General features: G+C 39.7%; 1 protein-coding gene across 5 annotated transcripts; it reads right to left on the bottom strand.

Annotated features, from left to right (window-relative positions):
- Positions 1–1,540: 1,540 nt before the first annotated feature.
- On the bottom strand, positions 1,541–16,640 carry tprkb (Tp53rk binding protein). Of its 5 annotated transcripts, none has more exons than XR_011882937.1 (6): positions 16,455–16,628; positions 10,308–10,500; positions 8,914–9,036; positions 8,183–8,359; positions 4,304–4,462; positions 1,541–2,833 (listed from the first exon to the last, which is right to left on the bottom strand). XR_011882937.1 is itself a non-coding variant. In XM_072241307.1 (6 exons), exons 2-6 carry the CDS (start codon positions 10,446–10,448, stop codon positions 4,450–4,452), a joined length of 552 nt encoding a protein of 183 aa, XP_072097408.1. In that variant the 5' UTR covers positions 10,449–10,500; positions 16,487–16,640; the 3' UTR covers positions 3,821–4,449. The 5 variants fall into 5 exon arrangements, 4 of the variants coding, with proteins under 4 accessions (XP_072097408.1, XP_072097406.1, XP_072097407.1 ...); XM_072241307.1 differs by lacking the exon at positions 1,541–2,833 and adding an exon at positions 4,605–4,702 and having other exon boundaries at positions 3,821–4,462; positions 16,487–16,640; XM_072241305.1 differs by lacking the exon at positions 1,541–2,833 and adding an exon at positions 4,605–4,702 and having other exon boundaries at positions 3,821–4,462; positions 16,455–16,639.
- Between the last annotated feature and the right edge of the window lie 21 nt (positions 16,641–16,661).

The following is a 16,661-nucleotide window of genomic DNA, read 5'->3' as shown; positions in this document are numbered from 1 at the left end:
TGTTAACAAGACAATTTAGAAATATTTATTTGCTTATTCTGAGAAATTAGCACCATTTCTAATTCCTGTGTCAAATTTTATGTCTTTTAGTTCACATTGCATCCTGATATAATGGCTTACTATCATCAAGGCTCAAGGATTAACTTCATTCCTATATACACTCAGTGGCTAATTTATTACATACCTCCTGCACCTAATAAAGTAGACACTGAGTGCATATTTGTGGTCTTCTGTTGCTGTAACCCCTCCAATTCAAGGTTCAAAGTGTCGTGTTCAGAGATGCTCTTCTGCACACCACTGTTCTAACACGTGGTTATTTGAGTTACTGCCAGCTCTCTGTCAGCGTGAACCAGTCTGCCATTATCCTCTGACCTCTCTCCTTAGCAAGGCATTTTCACCCACAGAACTGCCGCTCACTGAATTTTTTTTTTGTTTTTTGCATCATTCTCTGTAAACTCTAGACTCTGTTGTGCGTGAAGATCCCAGGTCTGCCACCAAAGTTCATTCCTTGGTCAAAGTTACTTAGATCACATTTCTTCCCTATTCTGATGTTTGGTCTAAACAACTGAACCTCTTGACCATGCCTGCATACTTTTATGCATTGAGTTGCTGTTACATGATCGGCTTATTAGATATTTGCATTAATGAGGTGTGTGTACAGGTGTACCTAATAAAGTAGCCACTGAGTGTATATTTACATGTATTAGGAATATGATGTGTGTTGGCAGAACATTCAACAATTATAAAGAATACAGAATAAAGTTAGAGGTTAAGATATGGAATAAAGCGTGCATAAATGCATAAATACATAAATACCAGCATGTATGTACAATGTAAACAGCATTATGAAAAGTGGTTTAAAGTGATTACAGAGCAGTGCAGTGACTGGGGTAATAGATGAGGGTGGTGGGTCACTAACTAGAATGGTTGATCAGATTAACTGCCTGGAAAAAGAAACTTTAAAGATGGCATGAAGCTTTGTTTTAACATCCATTAAGTGCTTTCCTGAAGAGAGCTTTTGGAAAAGGCAGTTTGCAGGGTGGTTAGTGTCTGGAGCACTGAAACTAAATTTCATAGGAGAAATTAATTTTTAGAAGATTTTATTGCTGTGAAGCAGATGGCAGAGGACAGTTACAGTATATTGTAAAGAACAAGGTGAATTTTAAAATTACTTGAATAACAATTGGGAAAAAAATCTAAGACATTGAATTCTGAAGGAAAGATACTGCACATCGATAAACATGGAAAGGATAGTTAGTAATTAGTGGGTTACATGTAAATTTTGATGGTGTATTTAGTAGCTGACAAGTGGCCCAGGAGACTGTTGCACGTATTTCAATTGTAGAGCAACTGTAATTACACAGACTGTGGAGCAGCCGAATAACTATTGATATAATCTTTAACTGTACATATTCTTATTACTGATGCTGCAATTGACTCCATAACTCTGGAGCTAATGCAGCTTATTTTGAAGAGAATTATCTGAAATTGAAAGCTAGTTTAAGCAGTAATGTATATGAAAGCTTCAAAATGTTTAATGAAAATGTTTACCAACATTGTTATTGATCTGACTGATTTGATGATAATGCTCTATCACACATCGAACGTTTCTGCACAATGGACCAGACACAGCTTGAGCTGCATTCTTCTTGTGCAAGTGATATCCTTAACCTGATAATTAATTCTACCACAAAGGGCATTACTATATGGCAATCTGGCTTCCCATTTTTATCCCACAGAACTGCATTGGACTAAGGCTAGTTGAACTTAATACATGCATTTCTATCTGAGAAGCTTCCATTCTAACTGGTTTGAAAACTACTGGCACCCAAGAGTCAACAGCCAACACCTGACTTCACAAAGTGTAAGATACAATACTTCACTAAACAATCCAATATGTTGTCATCCATTTATGATATCATGAACAAAGACAAAAAGCTTAATATTAATACTGACACTGCAGACAGCAAGTTAACTTGTAACACCAAATTGTCAGATATGGCATAACAGTGGCTCTAGAAAGTTTATTCTTAAATTGTTCTGAAATCTTTGCATAATTTATAATGCTCTATTTTAAAAATACATTTATTCTAAAATTTACTTTGGTTTCCAAGGCACACTTATTTATTTTTTAATTAATGCAGCCTTTTTTAATGAATGCAGCACTGAAATGTATATTTTAATTAATGTACATTTCAGTGCTACTCATTTTAGATTATGAAGACACGCAGTCCTCTTTTATTGTCATTTAGTAATGCATGCATTAAGAAATGATACAATATTCTTCCGGTGTGATATCACAAAACACAGGACAGACCAAGACTGAAAAAACTAACAAAACCACATAATTATAACATATAGTTACAACAGTGCAACAATACCACAACTTGATGAAGAACAGTCCATGAGCACAGTAAAAAGTTCAAAGTCTCTCAAATGTCCCACATCTCACGCAGATGGGAGAAGGAAGAAAACTCTCCCTGCCATGCCCGACCACAGTCCGACTCTGAGTCGTCCGAAAACTTTGAGCCTCCGATCAGCCCTCCGACACCGAGTACCAAGCGCCATCTCTATCCGAATGATTCGACCTCATTCTCGATCGCCAGCAGCAGGCAAAGCCGGGGATTTTGAGGCCTTCCCTCTGGAAGATTCACGATCGCGCAGCCAACAACAGCAGCGAACTGGCATTTCAGAAATTTCTCCAGATGTTCTTCTGTGCTTTCACGTCTGTCTCCGTCAAATCAGAATTGTCCATGGCCCCTATTTAATGGATACGACATCATTTTCACTGGAAGGCGGCGCGCACATGGCGCACTGCTCTCTCTCCTCCCGCCTTTTTGGTATAAAGGGGAAAGTAACTTCAATTAAATACACTCTGAAAGACATTCCTTTCTTGGAAGAACATATGAATGTAATAAATTGGCAGAGGAGGAAGCTATAGGGTCCTTCTAGGCTGCTCCACTATTCAATGATTGATCATCCACCTCAGAAGCATTTACCAACACTATCACCAAAATTGCCAAGTCCCTTATTTGGAATAAACATAATGACTCTGTCAGTGAAAAAGTAACCCAAGGAATCAGAGATCTTTCTTTCATCTTAATTCTAAATGACCTACTCCTTATTCTGAATTGTGCTCCATAGTCATCTGCAACTCTTTCCTTCCCCTCATTCCTCTTCAGAAACTTTCCTTCAAGATTATTATTTAATTGCCCCCATCTCTCTGCATAACTTTATTCTCTCAACAGTCATAATTGATCCTTGTAGAGTGGTCCCTCCCTGTGACTTCATCCCCACCTCCACAATCTTAGCCTCTTTCCTCTGCCCATCTGTTTCCTTTCAGACCCTTTATTTCTATCCAACTCCTCCATTTTCCATTCTCCTCGGATTAACAGTAAATAACTGGAAAATTGACTTCATATAGCTGGTTCTAGGATGGTTGAAGAGATGCCAGAAATACTTATCTTTTGGAAAGGTTGGCACCACTGATAGCTAAACCTAAGGCTAACTAAAAGAACCTATCTGCATCACTAAAGTGTAAAGCACATAAATGCAGCCAAATGGCAGGATTTTGAACGTCTGATAAGCAAAGTCATATCGACATCAGAATCTGTGGACAGAAAAGATGGAATGGGACATACCATTGCAGAAGCTTTACTTTTGTAGAAGGCCAACATTACAAGTAGTAGCTTGTACTTTATGAAGAATGATAACCAAGCTTTATTGGCAAATGTAGAAAAATGGCATGATAAATACAGGCATCTGCAAAGTCCTTTCATTCATTCTCAGGAAATTACTAACAAGAATCAGGTCATCTGTACACAGAGTATTGTTCGTTTATTTTTAGTTTTATTCTATTTTTTCTTTAATTGGGTTCTTACGGATTTCTTGCTTTGTGGCTACCTGTGAGCAAGCAAGTTCAAGGTTGTACAATTTACACATTGTGATAAAAAATACACTTGAAGCTTGAATCTATAATTATCCCTGCAGTATTGTTATGTGAGAAGATCCAGAACATTGAACCGTGATCCAAATCCAAGGGCGAGAGGGGCAAAGGTGATGGTATTCCAATGCCATTCTTTTCCCTTCTGCCTGATGGGGGAATAGCCACAATGAAGAGCAGCAATGCACTTGTTTAGAGTAAGGCTGCATTACCCTGAAGTCTTTATTGCAATATTGTTCATGAATGTTGTTACAGGATTTACTGGAATAAACTTCCCACTGCAAATTTATTTCTACATTTGGATTTAAACTCAAAACAAGTGATACAGTACATAAATATACAAAAATATAAATTACATACTGCCAATATTCTCTGTTTCAGAAAAATACGATATTTGTAAAGAATCTCCTTAATTCAACATAATTTTGGCCATCAAAGAACATCTTTCGCACTCATCCGACAAATGACTGCATCCAATAAATTCCCAACCTTTTCTTCAGCAGGAGTTATTTTGTATAACTGTGGAGGAGACAAATTGTAATTTGAGAGCAGGCAAGGTTGTTAAAAATTTCAGTCTTTCTTCTATTTTTTGTCTTAAGCAATTTTTAGTTGAGGAAGAAACAATGCTTCAAAGCCATACCCTATGGTGTGTAAGACCTACCAGGCACAGATGGTCCGAAGTGAATCAGCCACCTTTTCAGCGAAGAAACAAACTGGCCTCTGCAGAGTTCTCACAGCAGTACAGTGAGATCCTCCAGTCTGTGGAGGATTGCACGTTGAATTAATGTGGCAAAGCAGGCGAACTAAGATTGAACCCACATCTCTCACATATGTTGCAACAGTCTGGCATCAATAATTAAGTTTTTTTTAAATAGATGTTTTGATACAACAAGCATATCAAAAATTCATGTCTACAGGTCCAGAACTTACATCCTCTGCAATCAGTTCTCTTTTGCAGCCACACAACTTCGAGCGACCTGCCAACCTTGTTGCTGCATCTGTAGAGGGCACGTGGGCCAAGTACCGTGATGAGCCATAGGCAGCAAGAATTAAGGTTTCGCCTTAAGTCGACATGGTGCCCTTCTGACAGCTTGTTGTTAAAATGGCTTTTCCACTGTTTTTGAATTCCAACAATCACTCGTTTACAAACAATGAAAAATCAATTTTTAAATCACTTTCAATTTATGTAAGTTAGTATTGGAGTAGTTCCCAAATGCACTGATATGAGGCAATTAACTGGCACTTCTGATCAGAATTGCTGGTACGTCAAACTTTAATATGAGGCAAGCACTGATAAAAGAAAAAAGTTACAGACGCTGCAAACCAAAAAAAACAGAAAATCCTCAACTGTAGCACCAATTGCTTGTACGACTCAAACAGGTGCAATTTGTATTCCCAAGGCTTCGTAATGCTCAAAATGAAGCCTCATGTGGCAGCAAGGATTTCTGCACTGTAAAGTTGTGATGTCGAGTGATCGGAAGCCCCATCAACAACAATAAATTACTACTAGCTAAGCTCCATTCACCGTGTCATGATTAACAATCAAACAACAAAGTTTTTAATACCATCTGCGTTCATTTCAAACCTATTTAAACTCTAAATTATTAAAAAAATGAAAACTAAAATATTTCAAAAAAATGTAAATTACTTATAAGGATACCCTCCAGCCAATTAATGGGAACCCTGTCAATGCACTAAGCGCCAGTGACTCTCTGGAGCAGCTCAGCACTCTAGATCATCAGGAATCCAACGTCAGAGAAGACAGCAGAAACTAACAACACAACTTCAAGACTTTACATTCCTGTTGAAACCTCTGGGCTAAAGTCTGTTGCACAATTACAGTAGCACAGATAACTCTTCATGTTTCCTCAGAAATTCATGGCATTGTTTTCAGGAAAATGACCTCTTAAATGAACTGGAATTAGGAGACAAGGGTCGGAAAATCTAGTTCACCACTGACCTATGTGGATGCCCCAGAAATAAATTGCTGTGAGACGCTGGATTCAGCCAAACCAGCAAAATAAATAGAAATTATTAGGAAAAAAAACACTTCAACACATGCAATTACAAAAACAATAATCTGCTCCTTCCTAAGCTATCACAAAGGAAATGAGGTAAATTCCAAGCACCTGAACTAACCTATCATAAATAGCTTTAAAGCAGGGGTTCCCAACCTTTTTCATGCTATGACCCCCACCATTATCCGGGAGGTCTCTGGACACCAGTTTGGGAACTTGCTAAAGGATTCTCCAGCATTAGTGATGGCAAATTGATCAATTCCACAGAGCTGCACCCAACTAAAAGCCTAGTGGCAGCACACAGTTGTGAAATTGTCTGCCAGCAGATGTCAAGATTCACATGCATTAGTGGAAATCCAGAATTTGTTGGCATTTGTGGGGAAATACTTTTGATCTACCCAAATTGCTACAAAACACTATCCCCAAGAGTTTTAACATAGTGAAAAACAATAGGAGAGGAGAGAATTAAAAATTATCTGGATTGTAGCAAATAAGGGATTAAATAACACAAGAGATGATGGTACAGGAATAATTATGGTCATGAAAAGACCATGATCACCAATGTCATACAACATGGCACATAATGAATGAACAAATGATGGTGCAAGGAAAGGGAGTCATAGAGACATAAAGTACAGCATAGAAACAGGCCCTTTGGCCCATCTAGTCCATGCCGAAACCATTTAAACTGCGTACTCCCATCAACCTGCAGTGGCGGCAACTTAGCCCTCCATACCCCTACCATCCATGTACCTATCCAAACTTCTCTTAAAAGCTGACATCGAGCACACGTGCACCACTTGTGCTGGCAGCCCATTCCACACACTTGTGACCGTCTGAGTGAAGAAGTTCTCCCTAATGTTCCCCTTAAACCTCACCTTTCACCCTTAATCCGTGACCGCTGGTTGTAGTTCCACCCAACCTTAGTGGAAAAAGCCTTTTTGCATTTACCCTATCTACACCCCTCATAATTTTGTATACCTCTATCAAATATCCTCTCTGTCTTCTTTGTTCTAAACAATACAGTCCTAATCTATTCAATCGTTCATTATAACTCAGGTCCTCCAGACCCAGCAACATCCTTGTAAATTTACTCTGCACTCTTTCAACCTTATTTACACCTTTCCTGTTGGTAAGAGACCAAAACTGCACATAACACTCCAAATAAGGCCTCACCAGTGTCTTATACAATTTCAACATAACATCCAATCCTCTACTCAATACATTGATTTATGAAGGCCAATGTGACAAAACCTTTCTTTACAAACTATGACAAATTTCAATGAATTATGTACCTGTATGTCCAGATCCCCATGTTCTACTACGCTCCTCAGTGCCCTACCATTCACTGAGTTAGCTGATCCGACCGAAGTGCAAATCCTCGCACTTGTCTGCATTAATTTCCATCTGTCATTTGTCAGCCCATTTTTCCAGCTGCTGCAGATCACTCTGCAAGCCATGTTAGCCTTCCTCATTGTCCACTGTGCCCCCAATCTGGGTGTCATCTGTAAGTTTGCTGATCCAGTTAACCACGTTATCATCCAGATCATTGATTTAGATGACAAACAAAGGCTCCAGCACCAATCCTTTCAGCACACGACTAGTCACAGGCCTCCAGTCAAAGAGGCAACCCTGTACTACCATTCTCTGGCTTCTCTCACAAAGCCAATGTCCAATCCAATTTATTACCTCATCCCAAATGCCAAGTGACTGAACCTTCTAGACCAGCCTCCCACGTGGAACCTTGCTAAAGTCCATGTAGACAACATCTGCTGCTTTGCCTTCATCCACTTTCCTGGTAACTTCCTCAAAAAACTCTATAACTAGGTTCAATATGACCTACCACGTACAGGAGGGTAGTAATATAACAAAAGACAAATAATCTGTTTGCAGGATGTTCAGACCAGCAGTAGTTACCTTCAAATGTTATGTCTACAAGACTGCAACTCTATAAAATTTGGATCATCAACTTAACATATTAATGCTTTTTGAGGCAATGATTTCATTTACTTGTGATATGAACACCATGAAATAAATTCCTCTGATATATACAAGTTATAACCTTTTAATATAACTGTCATCCAATTTTCAATTCAAGGTAAGTTATGTTTTGTTTGGACACGGTTTCTCTGAAAAAGTAAAACTTTTTCCATGATGGTATTATATTGGCCCAATATCTTATTCAAACTTCCTCCAACTCTTTTTGTTTTTTTGAACAAACCTTTTTAACTTGGGCCACATCAGTGATTGTTGAGAAATCCTGTACAGGGATCTGACGTCCATCTACTTGGCTTATGATGTCTTCTAACTTAGAGTTTTTTTCTCCATCATACACCAGAACAATGAGGAGAGCAGAGTCACGATCTGAAATCCCAAATTTTCTGAAAGCATCTGAAATCTTGAGAGTATTTATTCATATTAATTATTAATAAACTAATCATGTTTAAGATTTGTTCTTTAAAACAAGACAAAATATAAAAGGAACAATGAAATAGAAGTTCTGATAGTCTAATGAGCAGGCCATCTTCACTATCCATTCCCAATTACCTAACAACCAGATCTACTTTGGTGGGGATTATCCTATCACTAATTCCATGTCTCCAGCATAGCCATCGACAGGGTGGACACTGTGAAAGGTGGTGGAAGTTTAATTAGCTGAACTACAAACAAAACTTAAGGAGAACAGGAATCAGAAATTTCATAGGTTGTGTCCTGTATTCTTGAGCTAAGAACTAAACATTATTTTTTAAAATGTAATTACACTGAGATACAGGTTAGTGGCTTGTGAATTTTACACCCAGAAACCATATTGTGAGGTTTAATGCTATAAGCTGTGAAACTGCACTATTCAGATCCATCAAGACAAGAAACAGCACAAATGCATTGACAAAAACTGCAAAGCATTAGAACACAAATAAACTCCAAAATTCAACACTCAAATTCAAATCTTACATTACTTGTTGGCGAGAGATTAAATATGATTTCAGAATAAAGGCTACGTGTCTTCATTTTAGCCAGTTTGTGCAAGTGAACTGCTTTGTTGGCTGCCACGAGTATCTGGAATGGGTCAACTACCTGCAAAATAAAGAGAATTATGTCCACATTTGACCTGAGAGGAGGTATCACATTGATGCGTGTATTTATTAATACATGTTTTCCTACTGATAAAACCTAGCACCTATCTTCAGACAAATTTTCTAACAATGCAAATCATAGGTTGCAGATATTTGTTGATGATTCACTCAGCTTACTGTTAGAAAATAAGGTCCTTCAAATACTCTACATTAAATACATTCACGCTCAGTTTTGGATTTGACAACATTACGACTCAGTGATTTCATTCTATGGAGCTAATCTTTTAACAGTTGTTATTTGAAAAAAAATGTTCACATGCAAAGTTAAGTGAAAAATACATGAATTAAATGATAGAGAAATCACAGAGCGTGTACCACTAGGTTCCTGAACCACAATATGACAGGGCGACCAAATATAAATGAATAGATAAAACTTACTGTAGGAGTTGAATACGGAATAACCAAAATGCTTAGATCTGTGACTTTTCCCAAAGAAGTAAAAACTGTTTGCATATTCCAGTACCAGTAATTGATCATAAACTGTGTTTTTATACTTACTCTGCAGCACTAAGATTGCTAAGTAAGCATTTAAGTCTCCTTAGAGTGCTTACTCTCTTCATAACATCAGTTCTTTTTGTAACTCTCTCTGCCACGGTGACACTGAGAGTGATTAAACTCTTAGAATCATAAAACACTACGGCACAGACACAGGACCTTCAGCCCATCTAGTCCATGCTGAATTATTAATCTGCGCAGTCCCATCTACCTGCACCCATCCTCCTCATACCCATCCAGTCCATGTATCTATCCAAATTTATGTTAAATATAGTCATAGAACACTACAATATAATCATAGAACTCATCAGCTATAAATTTACAGTACAGATTTTGAGAAATGGGATTATTAAAAGCATTTCAGGGCCATATTACGTGGGATACCCAAAGACAGGATGCAACGTTATTCAATTAAAAAGTTCTGTTTCCAAAAAGTTACTGCAATTATAGCAACAGTAGACCATGACACAAGGCTAAATCAGCTGAAGATATTTGGATGATGTAATAACTAAAAATATGAATTTCCAGGGACAAAGTCTTGCACATTAATATATGAAATAAATTTGTGATTCTAATTACATCAAAATCTAAACTTCTAGTACCAGCAGAGCTCCTTAATAACTGCTGCTTTCCAGTAGATAATAGCAAAAGAACAAAGATTTCACATAATGTCTTATCTTTGCATAAAATCAGTCAGAATTAGCTATTGTTTCTCACCATTGCGGCATTTATTAAAGCCCCATCGATAGCTCCTTCCACAGCTTTTTGTCGAAGTTCTGCTGCATTTTTAACATCTTTAAACAACAGAAGTGTCACGGTACATCCTGGAAAGAGTTCCAGCTCATGTGTCATAATCATCTTCTTCAAAAGCAACAAGTGGCTGATGATTACTCACAAAATAAAATCATACCTAAAGAAAAAAAATTATATGAACGTGTTAATGCAGGAAGACTCAATGTTGCAATGCAAAGTTCTTCAATTACACAGTAAAATAATTCTTCCCCAAGAGATCTATATTAGGACTTCACACTTACCAAGAAATAGTGGGAAAATATTCTTTTCTGCTTGAGATTGATAGTAATGTGGCTGAGCAGAAGTTTATTTTATTTGAATGACTTTTTGAGCTAAATGGTAATGGAGTATAATCACTCTGCACACACTAATGAACTTTGAAATTATGCTCAAAATGGCATCGTTTTACCAGATATCAAAATTTCCTATCGATTACACCCAAGCATGAGTACTGCGGTGACCCTTGTTTCCATCCAGGGGGTCAGTGTGGACATGGTGGAGGATTACAAATACCTGGGGATACGAATTAACAATAAACTGGACTGGTCAAGGAACACTGAAGCTGTCTACAAGAAGGGTCAGAGCCGTCTCTATTTCCTGAGGAGACTGAGGTCCTTTAACATCTGCCAGACGATGCTGAGGATGTTCTACCAGTCTGTGGTGACCAGTGCTATCATGTTTGCTGTTGTGTGCTGGGGCAGCAGGCTGAGGGTGGCAGACACCAACAGAATCAACAAACTCATTCATAAGGCCAGTGATGTTATGGGGATGGAACTGGACTCTCTCACGGTGGTGTCTGAAAAGAGGATGCTGTCTAAGTTGCATGCCATCTTGGTCAATGTCTCCCATCCACTACATAATGTACTGGTTGGGCAGAGGAGTACATCCAGCCAGAGACTCATTCCACCGAGATGCAACACAGAGCGTCATAGGAAGTCATTCCTGCTTGTGGCCATCAAACTTTACAACTCCTCCCTTGGAGGGTCAGACATCCTGAGTCAATAGGCTGGTCCTGGATTTATTTCATAATTTACTGGCATAATTTACATATTACTATTTAACTATTTATGGTTCTATTACTATTTATTATTTATGCAGCAACTGTAACGAAAACCAATTTCCCCCAGGATTAATAAAGTATGACTATGACTATGCATGTAAGGAAGCTCCTTTCAAGCTGGCCAAAATAACATGTCATTAATGTTCAGTTATTTTTTCATAAACGTGTAAATATAGACATCTGTGCATTTCAAATTTTCTTTTTAATTTCTTCATTTGGGATTTTAAAATTTTTGTAAATTTTGAATCAATTGCAGCGAGGAGGAGGAGGAGATGGTGGCACGACGCAGCGCGCACGGCCTCTCCGGTGAATAATATCTGTAATCTGTCAAGTAGGGTACCGTGCACAATTCTGATTTGATGGAGACAGACGTGAGAGTACGGAGGAACATCTGGAGAAACTTCTGAAATGCCCGCTTTGCTGCCGCTGCTACTGTGTGGTAACCGGAATCTCCGGAGCAGAAGGCCCCGAATCCTCGGCTTTGCTTGTTTTGGTGGCTGGGGTGAGGTCGAAGGCACTCGGCAGAGGATGGCGCTCTGGAGGCGGTATCAGAGGGGCTGGTCAGAGGCTCAAAGTTTTCAGATGGACGGACTCAGTGTCGACTGTGGTCAGGTGCTTCCAATGCATCGGCAGGGAGTTTCTCCCTTTTGCTGCCTGCTATCGGGGACTCGGGAGTCGATTGGGACTTGAGACTTTTTTTTTTACTGTGCCCATGGTCTGTTCTTTATCAAATTATGGTATTGCTTTGCACTGCTGTAACTATATGTTATAATTATGTGGTTCTGTCAGTGTTAGTCTTTGGTTTGTCCTGTTTTTCTGTGATATCACTCTGGAGGAACATTGTATCATTTCTTAATGCATGTATGCATTTCTAAATGACAATAAACAAGGACTGAGTGTTCTCATAATCTAATCTAATCTAATTAAAATAAATATGCTGCAACAATAACAATTGAAATCAACAAGAGGTAACACAATGGTAGTGACATGACAGTGGTGGGGTTGATTGTTGCCCGAACAAAAGTCACTGGAGAGACTTAGCGGGTGGATATGAAGTAGTGTCTTTACGCGACAGCAGGAATCATATGGAGACCCCTTCAGGGGAAGAGGTCTGCTCAACCCCATGCTTCATAAAATGTCATGTGCTAAAGATCAAAGGACAATTCAATAGTTTCAATGCATCCACAATGCTTCCTTTGAATTACACAGCTCCTGCTTTGCCTCCAAGGAAATTCTACATGAATTTTTAATCACCATTGTCGGGTCTTCCCATTAACTGTGATTCATGGCTCTTAGGAACCCATTGTTCAGAGCTGCATTTTAAATTTAATACAGTCTTTATTCAGATTTAATGATAGGTGGCTGAAGTTAGCTGCTGAAGTTATTTGCTATGTGTGCTAACCCCAAAAATGCCCTAACAGGGTTCATCACCAACAGCAAGACAACCTACAGACAGGAGGTGGAACAGCTCGAGGCCTGGTGCCAGGCAAATAATCTCTTCCCCAATGTCAACAAGACAAAGCAGATGGTTATTAACTTCAGGAGAACTTGCACCTCTCACACTCCTCTTTACGCCAGTGGCACAGCAATGGAAGTTTCAACCTCCTGGGAGTGCACGTCTCACACAAGCTCTCATAGTCCCATAACACATTCTACACAGTCAGGAAAGCTCACCAATAACTCTGCTTCCTTAGGAGTCTGCAGATAGCTGGACTATGTACATCAATACTCATGACATTCTACAGATGCACAGTGGAAGAGAATATCCTAACAAGCTGCATAACTGCATGATATGGAAAATGCACTGCAGTGGACAGAAAAGCCAATGGGCAGTCTAACACAACACTAGCACCATCAAGGACACATATACAGAAAGGTGCTGGAAAGGGGTCAGTAACATCATGAAGGATCCCACCCACCTTGCTCATGGACTGTTTGTCCCATTCCCACCAGGCAGGAGGCTACATAGCATGCACGCCAGGATCACCTGTTTTTGTAACTCAAAAACAGCTACTTTCCCAAGCAGTAAGGCTGATCAACACCTCCACCCACTAACCCACCCCTCCACACTCCCAATTACCATTACTTTATTATTTCCTGTCAGTCACACTATGTATAGACACTCCTGTGCCTAGCATCAATTTATGTATATAAGCTATCTTCCAATCTGCACCTTGTAAGGAATGAAAATGCACGACGCAGGCCTCTCATGGTCTGAGTTGATGTCCCCCCGCCCCGCCTCCTCTATGTATTCATATATAGTTTCTTATTATTATTGAGTTCTTTATCTTTTTTGTGCTGCATCAGAATAGGAGTTACAATTAGTTTGTTCTCTTTTACAGTTGTGTACTGGAAGTTGCATTAAACAATCTTGAATAAAGATGTCAATTTATACAATCCTATTCTTTTCGTGTCTATCATGACAGTAGGTCAATCAATCTGTCCCAATTCCATCTTGGAACCAGCATTAAGCCATTCCCTGCTTAATCATTCTGAAAATCACTGTTAATATTGATTTGTCTGTGCACTGTAAATTAGATGCAGAAGGTTAATTACTTAGTTACACAATTAGTTCAAGTTTATTGTCCTCTGACTGTACATATGTCACTAAACAAAGTTCCTCCAGACCACGATGCACTAACAAAACACACACAACACATAAACCCAAATACTATCATAAATAAGTAAATGTAATACAAGTCAAATGCCTGCAGCGTAGGTAAGATCTTGGTGGCGGCAGGGTATTCATTAGTCTTACAGCCTGAGGGAAGAAGCTGTTACCCAGTCTGGCAATTCTTGTCCTGATGCTTCTGTATCTCCTTCCTCATGACAGTGGGTCAAAGTGAGTGTGGGGTGAGGATCCTGAACAATGCTTTGGGTCCTTTACCTGCAACGCTCTGGTAACTGTCACAAATATGGGGAAGGGAGGCCCTGGTGATCTTCTTAGCAGTTTTTACTATCCTCTGTAGGGTCTTGCTGTACGATGCCTTGCAGACTCCATACCACACAAGGATGCAGCCAGACAGGACACTGCCAATGGTGCTCCTGTAGACAGTTGTTAGAATGGTGGTGGGGAGCCTTGCACACCACACTCTCCTCCAAAAGTGTAGACACAGCTGTGCTTTCTTGACTAGTGAGAAAGTGTTGTGGGTCCAGGTTAGATTATCCATTATGCGCACACAAAGGAACTTTGCACTCTTCACTCTCTTTACAGCAGAGCCATTGATGTGTAATGGAGAATAGAAAATCATCCATCTGTGCCTTCCTGAAGTCCACAACCATCTCTTTTGTCCTGTCTACGTTGAGACTCAGGTTGTTGTTCTCACGCCATTTGACAAGCCTCTCTACCTCCTCTCTGTATGTCGACTCATCATTGTTGCTGATGAAGCCAACCACTGTCGTGTCATCAGAGAACTTGATGATGCAATCTGAATCGAATCTGGCAGTGCAGTCGTGAGTCAGCAGTGTGAGCAGCAGCAGGCCGAGCACATGGACCGGGGGGGCGGGGGGCACCAGTGCTCAGCACGTTGGAACTTGACATGTTGCTACCAACTCGGACTGATTATGGTTGTTCTGTTTAGAAGTTCAAGATCCAGTTACAGAGAGGGTGTTGGGTCCCAGCAAGGGCAGTTTACCCACCAGCCTCTGAGGGATGATCGCGTTAAACACTGAGCTGATGTCGACTAACAGCATTCTGGCATGTGATCCATCGTTTTCTAAGTGGGGTAAGACAATGTAGCTGGAAGGTGGCATTTTATATGATCCATTACCAGCCACTCAAAACACTTCATGATTGTTGAAGTCAGTGCTACCAGGCAGTAATCACTTGGGCCAGTTACCATTGTTCTCTTGGACACCAGAATGATGGTGGCTGCCTTGAAGCCTGCAGACTGTTTCAAAGAGATGTTAGACATGTCAGTTCTGTTAGCTTATCCACACAGTCCCTCAGCACCTGACCAGTTATGTTGTCCAGCCCCACAGCTTTGTTCTGGTTTACCCTGGCTAGGATCCTCCTCACCTTGGCTGTGTCCAGAGAGGGTGCCTGTTCCTCAGGGAGAGAGGGGTACTTTCCTCAATGACACATTGCTCCATGCATAATATCACGCTTAGAATGCATTAAGCCAATCAGGAAGGGCTTCATGTCATTGATGCGCATGGTGGACTTGTAAAGCAAGGTAAAGCGTAGATGGAAACTTAGAATTTCATTAATTCATCAAAAGACTGATCTATCAATCTTACTTTAATCCAGTAAAAAAAAGAAACCTGTAAATAAGATTTAAAAATTTTTCTAAGGATGAAATTGTATAGCTAACATCCCTGTTATTTAAGACAGAACTGGCCCTGTCAACAGGATACTGAACCTAGTGTTTCAAAGGCACATCTAATATCAGTCTATGTATACAGAATACAACCTGAAATCCATCCTCTTCACAGACATCCACGGAACAAAGAAACCCCATAGAATAGAAACATCAAAGCCCACCCCTCCCTCCAGTTAGCAAAAAGAGCTAAACAAAAGATTACTCATTTGAATCACAGCAGTTCTGAATCACCATAAACCTCAAGAATTAATTAAGAAAGATGTTTCTCAAAATTAATACACAGGCGAATTATTTTAGTAGGAGCAGGATGGGGGCGAGGAGGGAATTAGAGAGCAGAGCTTCCTTGGATTTGGTTTTGATTATCATGGTTTAATTTTTTTTTTGCATTTTAGGTTAGTATATGCATCTTAAAACAACTCCACAGTACAGCATCTTGCGGTAAGTTTGTCAAAATAAACGGCTTAGCACTAATTGAGGAAATAATTCATGAAATGGTGCACGTACCAATTGAAAGCTCTCAACCGCGGACAATAGCCAGGGAACAAATTGACTGAGGGAAAAACAAACCACTAGGAGTGTTGTACATTTGAATCGAGAACAGAATCGACGTTCACCCCAATGAGTGAAGTCCCAGAGGGACGGAGAGACACACAAACTAAATGGATTTGTAACTACGTCTCGACCATCTACCTTTAAAGGAATCTTTGAATATGTTCCACCACCTTCAACAGCGAGGTTAACCACATTTCACAGGTCCTCGCTCAGGAAAGAAAACAGCCGATTCCACTGCCACAAACCGGAAGCCGCATAATCCAGCGGGAAAACTCGTCCCCCCAGCACATCAGCGATTACCGAAGGTTCCGCTATTGATGCTCAGAGGTTTTTGAAAAAAATCCA

Source organism: Mobula birostris, chromosome 23, assembly GCF_030028105.1.
Source record: "Mobula birostris isolate sMobBir1 chromosome 23, sMobBir1.hap1, whole genome shotgun sequence".
In the NCBI taxonomy this organism is placed as follows: Eukaryota; Metazoa; Chordata; class Chondrichthyes; order Myliobatiformes; family Myliobatidae; genus Mobula; species Mobula birostris.
The sequence above is the reverse complement of the archived record's forward strand: the minus strand, read 5'-3'. Positions and strand labels throughout refer to the sequence as shown.

Bases quoted from the DNA above. Each gene is read 5' to 3' on its own strand.
- tprkb (XM_072241307.1), bottom strand. From the start codon at position 10,448: ATGATTATGACACATGAGCTGGAACTCTTTCCAGGATGTACCGTGACA. The intron at 9,037-10,307 runs GTGAGAAACAAT...TTTATTTTGCAG, and splicing joins CTTTAATAAATGCCGCAATG to GTAGTTGACCCATTCCAGAT. The intron at 4,703-8,182 runs GTTTGTTCAAAA...AATCCTCCACAG, and splicing joins ATGTGGCCCAAGTTAAAAAG to ACTGGAGGATCTCACTGTAC.